General features: G+C 43.6%; 1 protein-coding gene across 1 annotated transcript in view; it reads left to right on the plus strand.

Moving 5' to 3' along the window:
* Positions 1–491: 491 nt before the first annotated feature.
* Positions 492–10363, plus strand: part of PAPSS1 (3'-phosphoadenosine 5'-phosphosulfate synthase 1) — a 167023-nt gene continuing 157151 nt past the window's right edge. Inside the window, exon 1 of the mRNA XM_007940773.2 lies at positions 492–679. Within this exon, the coding sequence (XP_007938964.1) occupies positions 620–679 (60 nt within the window). The 5' untranslated portion in view covers positions 492–619. The remainder of the gene's footprint in view (positions 680–10363) is intronic.

Here is a 10363-nt window from a genome sequence, read left to right on the forward strand (position 1 = left end):
GTGGGCTTGAACCGCCAGCCTTCTGGTGAGCAGTCAAGTGCCTTAGGCACTATGCTAGGGAGGTTAGAGGAGCAAAAGCCTTAGGAGCACAGCACACGTGAGCTTCTTCTGCGAATCAGTCTCAGTTCCAGAATACCGGGCGCGAGCAGAAAGGCGAGGAGCGCATGCTCCTTGCCCCTTTTCCTAGGCCGCCAGAGGCAGGAGCCGGGAATTCAGGATCTGTCTCTGCGCATGCGCAGCGCAAGGCGGTGAACCGACAGAGGCCGAGGGGTTACACTACTACGGTCCCAGGCTCCGCCTTTCCTCTTGACCAACAAGGGGAGGAGCGTCGCGCGTGCATGCCACGGAGCAATCCCTAAAACCCCGACCCCAGCTCCTGCCTCCGCGTTTCGCTCGCTGCCTTGCCGGGTCCTACAGCCTTGCTGCCGGTGACTCCTTTACCAGGCGCGACTGACGCTTCGCACAGAGCCCTAGAGCACTGGCGCGTGCGCACTTTAGCACGCGCGGGCCGGAGGCTAGGAGGTCCTTCCTTTCCTCCCGCCCCGCCCACGCCAGCCTCTCCTTTCCTGGCTACTCTCCCGACGCGTAGAAGGTGGGCATCTGTGTGCGTTCCGCAGCCATGGATATCCCCGGGAGCCTGTGCAAGAAAGTCAAGCTGAGTAATAACGCGCAGAACTGGGTGAGTTAGGGCAGAGGGCGAGTGGGCGGGGACGAGCAGCGGAGATACCCTGAGATCTTTTGGCTGCCGCAGGTTCCGAAGCTGCTGCCTTCCTCCCGCCTCCTCTGCATCCTCCCAGGAGCGCGGGGGCTGGGCACCCGGGGCCGCAGCGCCTCTCAGCTTGGGCAGTGGGTGACTGCGGGGCATAGGGGCGCGGTGGGGGTTGAGGGGCTGGAGCTGAGCGCTGCGTGCGGTCCGACCCACCGTCAGTGGGCAGAACACTCTCTTCCCAGCACTTCGGCTTAGATGACTCCGAGGCAAATCTTTCACAAGTGAGCTAGTGGCTGTTGAAACCTGTCCCCTAACAGGGAGCTGCCCGCATCCCCTGGAGTGGCCTGAAGATCTGCAGAGGAGACGGAGGTGTTAACCAGGCGGGCGCCTTCGATGCGTTGGTGGTTTTTCTTGGCTCTGCCACTGTAGTTGGATGGCCTAGGTTTGGGTCCATCTCCATGTCTTTCCATTTCTGAGTTTCAGTGTGAAGGGAGAGGATTCAACAATGTGGCCATTCATGAATTGAGGTTGCCCTGAACTGAGGTTCTTTGTGGCTTGGTGTTAAATCGAAATGTCTAACAATGTGGAGTTTTAAAGACTTGAGTCCTGATGACAGTAAGTGTGGGAAGACACATGGTTTAAAGGTTTAGCAATGACTGTCAGTTGGCTTTGATGATCAGGTGCTGTGTCCTTCTTGATTATTCCTGATGAACAGCCTATGTTAATACAGTGCAGAGTGTGATCCAGCTTTTTGAAAGACATTGGTTTTAGGCTTAGATGGAAATTTAATATTTATTTCACAGTACAACAGAATCTTGAAGTTTAAATGTAGCCTAGCAAATTATCACTGGCCCTGGGCAAGTCAAAAAACAAAATGAGAATATTTCAGGCAAATGTTCATTTAAAATCACTAACTTACCCACATCTGAAGGTAGGCTGGGCAATCTACTTCTGCAGTGATACTGCCTCGGAAACCCAAGGAGGGATCGCTGTGAGTTGGGTCCAACTCCACAGCACATAACAACAACAACAACAACAACGTTCTTGTCATCAGGGATTCTGACCCAGTTTCTTTTTCTTTTTGGTTATTTAAGTCTTTGATAGACTGTGAGGAGGGAAAGAACATAAAAGGTGGATTAAAGCAGTGGAAAGAGCCCTGGAAACTATCCTGGTCCCCGGTCCCAGCTGTCATTCAACAGCTATGTGATCTTGAGGAAAGTCACTTTACTTTTCTGAATCGCGTCCAATTTAAGGATCCAAAAAAGCAAGAAGACTAGACTCACTGCCATCCAGTTGATTCTGACTCATAGCAACCCCTGTTGGGTTTCTGAGGCGGTGAATCTTTACAGAAGTAGATTGCCCAGTCTTCCTTGTGTGAGGTGGTTGGTGGGTTTGAACCACCAACCTTCTGGTTAGCAGTCAGATGCCTTAGGCACTAGTGTATATCCACAGATTGTTTGGTGGAACAAAGGTGATAATTTTGAAAATTCAGCAAAACCACTGTCAAGAAACTCATACGGTTGATGTTGGTCATGTAACCTTAAGGTATTACATGGTTAGGGAAATAAGGTGAACTAGAATTGGGTAATTACAAATAATTTCATTTACAGCATTCATAATTCAGAGCTAGTGCCTGAGTGGTGCAAATGTGCTCGGCTACTAATTGAAAGCTTGATGGTTCGAAACTACTCAGAGAAACCTTGAAAGAAAGGCCTGGCAATTTGATTCCAAAAGATCACAGCTTTGAAAACCCCATGGAGCAGTTCTACTGTGTTACATGGGGTCACCATGAGTCACAGTCAATTCCATAGATTGATTTCACTATTTTCCTATATTATCCACCCATTTAGTACTCCACTTGCCAAAGAAATGCCTATTCTGTGTAGAGACTTCTGCTGGACCAGGACAAGATGGAAAATAGGAGATGTAGTGCTTGCCTTCTAGTTACTTACGACCTGGTTGGAGTTGTGAGGACATGACTATATATCATTAGTTACCACAGTGAGTGGTGTAAGACAAGTTTTATTGTAATTTAGAGGCGAGGCCAAAGTTTGGCCTTGGATGTTTCTGGAAGGATATTTGGAGAAACTCAGAGCTGAGACAGAGGGAAACTTTGAAAAAGGGTTTGGAATAGGTTTTTTTTTTTTTTTTCTTTTTAAATAAAACTCCAGGAACAATGAAGATACTTGTTTGACTACTGTGAGGCGTTCTTACTGGAGTGGAGGTAAGATTGAATATACAGGGTATGCTAGGTTGTACCTTTGTTAGACTGCATTTGTTAGAGTTAAGACTTGACTATCGAAAATATTTCATGGGCTGGAATTTTTTGTTTTTTGAGCATCATAAACCCTTTCTCTGCTTGAACAAGAATGCCCATGTCTCCCTCTCTTACATACTTTAATCAATTGATAGATTTAAATGTGAAGTATCTGGAAACCCTTTAAAGTTTCTATCGCATGATAAAATTGGTACTGCAGGAAGATAGACCAAAGAAATGTAAACTGTGGTAGAGCCTATACATTGAAGTCCTGGAGACCAGATGGGGTTATATTACTGTTGATGTGCTATCAGTCAGTTCTGACTCATGGTGACCCTACAGGGCAGAATAGAACTGCCCCTTAGGGTTCTAAGGCTATAAATCTTTAAGGAAGCAGAGTGTCTTATTTGTCTCCTGCAGAGCAGCTGGTGGGTTCAGACCTTTGACCTTTTGGTTAACAGCCAGATGTCTTAACCACTGAACCATCAGAACTCCTTTTTAGAGGGTGAAACAATTAAGGTCCTTGGCACTGGGTGTTCTTGTTATTTGTTAATTCACATAGCATGAGGGAGGCTTTGCTATAGGGAGCAGTGGCAGACAGGGCTGGCAGCTGGAACAGGTAAGGCGGGTGGGGGACAGGCCCAGGCAACAGGGAGCAATGGCAGACGGGGCCAGCAGGAACAGGTAGGGAGTAGTCCAGGAAGTTAGCAGAGTGGTTCAAACAGCTAAAGGAGATGAACTTGTCTGTTGGTTTGTTGTACCGTGGTGCTTGCATGTAGCTGTGAGGCTGGAGGCTATGCCAGCAGGGATGCCCATGGTAGACTCATTTTGGTGGAGCTTCCAGACTGAGACAGACTCAGAAGAAGGAAGAGGCCATCCATTTCTCAAAGAATTGTCCAGTGAAAACCTTATGAATAGTAGTGAAACACTGTCTGATGTATTACTGAAAATTTTATAAATAGCCCTGAAACATTGAGCCAAGATCCATTTCACATAAGAAATGATATCCCTCATTCATGTCCTCTTCTGAATGTAGCTTGCATTTCTGGAAGTGCAGCAAGATGAGCCCTTCAGGTCGGAAGGCACTCAAAATATGACTGGGAAAGAGCTGCCTCATCAGAGTAGAGCCTACCTTAATTATATGGGAAAGTAGAGTTTTCGGGGCCTCCATTTGCTGAAGTGGCATGACTCATTATGAGAAGAAACAGCTGCAAACATCCATTGATAATCGGAACGTGGAATATACCAAGTATGAATCTAGGAAAATTGGAAGTTGTCAAAAATGAAATGGAACACATAAAGATTGATATCCTAGGCGTTATATTTGTGAGCTGAAGTGGACCAGGTTTGGACATTTTTAATCATAACCATATGATCTACTATGCCAGGAATGACAGATTGCAGAGGAATGGCATGGCATTAATCGTTGCAAAGAATGTTTCAGGATCTATCCTGAAGTACAGTGCTGTCAGTGATAGAATAATATCCATACACTACAAGGAAAGCTAGTTATACTATTATTCAAATTTACCACACCAACCACAGAAACCAAAGATGAGGAAATTGAAGATTTTTATCAACTTCTGCAGTCTGAAATTGACCAAACATGCAATCAAGATGTGCTGATTATCATTGGTGATTGGAGTGCAAAAGTTGGAAACAAAGAAGAATCACCAGTAGTAGGAAAATTTGACCTTGGAGATAAAATAATGCTGGAGATTGCATGATAGAATTTTGCAAGACCAACGACTTACTCATTGCAAATACCTTTTTTCAACAACAAATGGTGGCTATACATGTGGACTTCACCAGATGAAGTGCATAGAAGTCAGACTGGCTACATCTGTGGCAAGAGGTGATGAAGAAGTTCAGTATCTTCAGCCATAACAAGACCAGGAGCTAAAACTGACCATCAACCGCTCATTTGCTATTTCAAGGAAGTTGAAGATAATTAAAACAAGTCCACGAGAGCCAAAATATGATCTTGATTATATATATGTTCCTTCTGAATTTAGAAATCATTTAAAGAGTTGATTTGATGCATTTAACACCAATGACTGAAAACCAGAGGAACTGTGGGATGACATCAAGAACATCATCCGTGAAGAGAGCAAAAAGTCATTAAAAAGACAGGAAAGGAAGAAAAGACCAAAATGGATGTCAGAAGAGACTCTGAAACTTGCCCTTGAATGGACGTAGCTAAAACAAGTGGAAGAAATGGCAAGATAAAAGAGCTAAACAGAAGATTTCAAAGAGAAGCTCGGGAAGATAAAATCAATTATTATAATGAAATGTGCGAAGACATGGAGCTGGAAAGCCAAAAAGGAAGAACATGCTCAGCATTTCTCAAGCTGAAAAAACTGAAGAAGAAATTTAAGCCTTGAGTTGCAGTATTGAAAGATTCTGTTGGCAATATATTGAATGATGCAGAAAACAGCAAAAGAAGACGAAAGGAATACATAGTGTCACTGTACCAAAAAAATTGGTTCATGTTCACCCATATCAGGATGTGGCATATGATCAAGAACCAATGGTATTGAAGGAAGAAGTTGAAGCTGCACTGAGGGAAGTGGCAAAGAATAAGGCTCCAGGAATTGACAGGATACCCTTTGAGATGTTTCAACAAGCAGATGGTGCACTAGAGGCACTCACTTGACTATGCCAAGAGATTTGGAAGACAACTACCTGGCTGTTCTGGTTACCTAATGCCACTGTGACGAGAATATGTACCACAAATGGGATGGCCTTAACAAACAGGAGTTTATTCTCTTACAGTTTGGAGGCTTTAAGTTCAAAGTGCCAGGCTCTAGGGGCTTGGTGAAAGCACCTCAACCTTGGGCTTCAGCTCTGCCTCCAGCTCCTGGCCCACTGAAGCTAGAGACTTTTCTTCACTCAGACAGCTGCTGGCTGCTGAGACTGCCAAGCCTAAGGTTGACAAGTAAGAACGCACAGTCCTGATATTACCAAATCACATGGCAGGCCGATAATTCAAGACCATTGTCAGTCCCAGGGTCAGCAGAGCATGGCAGGCTGCTGAGTGACACAGCTACATGCAGGGTTTACGGTGCCATAAGTTAGAGACGGAGCTCTGGTAGCGTAGTGCCTAAGGCACTTGACTGCTAACCAGAAGGCTGGCGGTTCAAACCCACCAGCCACTCCTCGGAAGGAAGGTTGGGCAATCTACTTCCGTAGTGATACTGCCTCAGAAACCCAAGGAGGGGTCGCTATGAGTCGGGGGCGACTCGACGGCACATAACAACAACCAAGTTAGAGACTATCCCCAAGGCTTCTCCTTATATACAGGAAGCAGACTACATCCCAAAGGCAGCTACTCAGCTGCTTGTGGTAGATTCCACCATGGAGTTGATTGCCAGTCTTATCATGGGGAATACTACATCCAGCTGCCCAGCCACTCAACCAGGCCCAGCCAAGTTGACACACCAACTGAACTACCGCATTAGCTAACTGACTGGAAAAGAGCTGTTTTAAAGAAGGGTGATCCCACAGAATGTGGAAATTATTGAACAATATCATTAATATAACACACAAGTAGAATCTTACTGAAGATAATTCAAAAACAGTTACAGCAGTATATTGACAGAGAACTTCTAGAAATGCAAGCTAGATTCAGAAGACGACATGGAATGAGGAATATCGTTGCTGATGTCAGATGGATCTTGGCTCGAAGCAAACAATACGAGAAAGATGTTTACTTGTGTTTTATTGACTATGTAAAGACATTCGATTGTGTGGATCATAACAAATTATGGATAACATTGAGAAGAATGGGAATTCCAGAACCCTTAACTGTGCTCATGGGGAACTTGCACCTAGACCAGGAGGCTGTTGTTCATACAGAACAAGGGCACACTGCATGGTTTAAAATCAGGAAGGGAGTGCGTCAAGGTTGTATCCTTTCACCATACTTATTCGATCTTTGTGCTGAACAAATAATCCAAGAAGCTGGACCATATGAAGGAGAACGTGGCATCAGGATTGGAGGAAGACTCATTAACAACCTGGGTTATGCAGAGACACAACTTTGCTCACTAAAAGTAAGGATGACTTGAAACACTTAATGATGAAGATTGAAGACTATACTCTGCAGTATGGATTTCACCTCAGTATAAAGAAAACAAAAATCCTCACAATGGGACTAATAAGTAGCATCATGATAAATGGAGAAAAGATTGAAGTTGTCAAAGACTTCATATTACTTGGTTCTTCAGTCAACCCCAATGGAAGCAGGAGTCAAGGTCATATAGCACTGGGCAAATCTGCTGCAAAAGACCTCTTTCAAGTGCTGAGGAACAATGATGCTTCCTTGAAGACTAAGGTGCACTTGACATAAGCCATGGTATTTTCAGTCGCCTCATATGCATGCGAGAGCTGAACAATGAAAAAAAAAAGACCAAAGAAGGGTTGCTGCTTTTGAATTGTGGTGTTGGCGAAGAGTACAGTAGCATGGACTGCTAAAAGAACTAACAAATCTGTCCTGGAAGAAGTGCAGCCGGAATGCTGCTTGGAGGTGAGAATGGCCAGACTTTGTCTCACCTACTTTGGTCATGTTGTCAGAAGGGACCATTCCCTGGAGAAGGATATCATGCTCGGCAAAGTGGAGGGACAACAATAAAGGGGAAGGCCCTCAATGAGATGGATTGACACAGTGGCTGCAACGATGGGCTCAGGTATAGCAAAGATTGTGGGGCTGGCACAGGACCGGGCAGTATTTAATTCTGTTGTATGTGAGGTTACTGTGAGTTGGAGATGACTCGATGGGACCTATCAACAACAACAATAGTATAAGGGGTGAAGGACTGGGCTAATGTGTCAGTGGGAATACAGGAAGAGATGCATTAAAAACAAAGAAGAGTAAGGAAGACTACTAGGTTAAGGGGTTAAATGAAGACGTGTTTAAAAGATGATCTGGAGGTTTTCATTCTGGGAAATGGGAATAAAGGTTGTTACATTCAGGGAAACTGGGGCTAGTTAGGCGCTCTGGTGGTATGGTGGTTAAAGCATTCAGCTGTTAACGAAAAGGCTGGTGGTTCTAAAAAGGTAGTTCAAACCCACCAGCCTCTCTGCAGGAGAAAGGTGAGGTAATCTGTTTCTGTAAAGATTGACAGCTTTGGAAACCTTATGGGGAAGTTCTACTCTGTCCAGTAGGGTCACTGTTGAGTAACAATTGACTCAGTGACAGTGGGTAGGGGAAAGTAGCTTGAGGGAAAGGGGTAGTTAATGGTTAAATGCTGAAAGAAAATTTATTGTGCACCAGGTACATTTTGAAATGTTTTACCTAAATTAACTTTTTGAGATTTTACAGTATCTCTGAGATGTTTATCATGACAGACAGACAGCAAGAACCCTGGAACCAGACTGCTTGGGCTGAAATCTGGGCTCCATTATTTACTAACCACTTAATTAACCAGTTAATTTCTTTGTACCTCTGTCTCCTTACTTGTCAAATGGGAATGATGGCCTCCTAGGACTCCTGTGAAGATTAAAGGTGATAATATATGAAAAATGGGTGGGATAGTATCTGGCACATGGTAACTGTTCTGTGTTAGCGCTTATTGTTACAGTTATTATCCTATTTATTACAGTTGTTAGCTACTGTCAAGTTGCTCATGGTGATCCTGTGCACAACATTATGAAACATTGCCTAATCCTTTGTCATCCCTATGATTGTTTGTGATTTGGGGCCGTTAGGCTCTGTAAGAGGTTCTGTTGGCTCGTTTTTGGAATAGATTGCCAGGTCTTTCTTCCTGGTCTGTCTTAATCTGGAAGCCTCAATGAAACCTGTTCAGCATCATGGCAACACTCAGGTGAAAATTTTCACTCAAGTGAAAATTCTCCCACTGAACCGCTAATGGTTCATCTGTTACAATTAGTATTTCCGTCTTATTTTATTACAATTAGTATCCTTATTTCATAGATGAAGAAACTGAGGCATAGAGGTGTGAGCTTGTTAGTGGTAGAACGGGTTTTGAGCATGCTGCATTTGAGGGACGGGCTCAGTAGTCTACAGAGCGCTCCTGTACAATAGGAATATAATGCAGCAGCATGTGTAATTTAAAATTTTTTAGAGGCCACCTTAAAAAAAAAGGTGAAACGAATTTCAGGAGTGTATTCTATTTAACCTGTTATATCCCAAATACAATAATTTTGTTAAACTGTAAGTTTAATACAATCATAATGTAAAATTATTAATAAGTTGTACTACATTTTTGAAAATCTGGAGTATATGTTATTTTTAATGCATATCTCAATTCAGACTAGCCACATGTCAAATGTTATACATGTGGCTAGTGGAAAGCATAGCTGTAGAGATTGAGTTAGGCTCAGAGCTTTCAACAGGCTCATTCAGATTTATCCCCCTGCTGAGAATTTGCATTTCCACCCCAGATACACTGAGTCAGAATCACCTTGGGATCTGTAACATCCTCTTAGTTGTTACTAGGTTGAGCCTGTTGTTGCATCCACTGTGCCAGTCCATCTCATTGAGGGTCTTCCTTTTGTTCATTGACTCTCTACTTTATCAAGCATGATGTCTTTCTCCAGGGACTGGTCCCTTTTGCTAACATGTCCAAAATACGCGAGAGAAAGTCTTTCCATCTTCACTTCCAAGGAGCATTCTGACTACACTTCCTAAAAGACAGATTTATTTGTTCTTCTAGAATTCTATGGTGTATATTCAGTGTTCTTTGCCAATAACCATAATTCAAAGGCATCACTTCTTCTTTGGTCTTTTATTCATTCTCCAGTTTCCGTATGCATATGAGGCGATTGAAAATACGACTTGGGTCAGGTGCACTGTACTCCTCAAAGTGACATCTTTGCTTTTTAACACTTTAAAGAGTTTTTGCATGAATTTCTTCTAGAAGGATCAGCACAAAGGTAGTTCCTATGAGGCGAAGGTTGAAGATGTCCCAAATGTCCAACTTTGCCAAATTGCTCAACTACTCTATTATCTCTAACATCAACTATTCCTCCTTTCCTCAGTACTCTCCCTCCCAACTTTGGGTTCTATAGTTTACTACAATGTCTCACAGGACTCATGAACCATCAAGGAAATGACTTATGCAGTTGTGGAGGCTAGCAGGTCCCAAATCTGTGGTTCAAGTGTCAGTCTAGAGGCTTCTCCTGACTCACATGGTTGTAGGTGTTGATTAAACAAAGTCGGCAGGTCAGACAAGAGGTTACTGGCTTATAAGTCTGCAGAGCTGGTGAAATAGGTCAGACAGTAGGCTGCTCGCTCAAGTTCCAAGAATCAGAGGTCAGATGATGAGAAACCAGGTGCATGATCTAGAGCAAGAGAGAGAACTTTGCTAGAGTATTCATATATGTTGGATGTTGTGTTGGATTGGGTTCTCTAGAGAAACACAAAAACCAGCAAA

The sequence above is a fragment of the Orycteropus afer genome, unplaced genomic scaffold (assembly GCF_000298275.1).
Source record: "Orycteropus afer afer isolate SDZICR_OR568_19922 unplaced genomic scaffold, OryAfe1.0 scaffold00071, whole genome shotgun sequence".
Lineage (NCBI taxonomy): Eukaryota > Metazoa > Chordata > Mammalia > Tubulidentata > Orycteropodidae > Orycteropus > Orycteropus afer.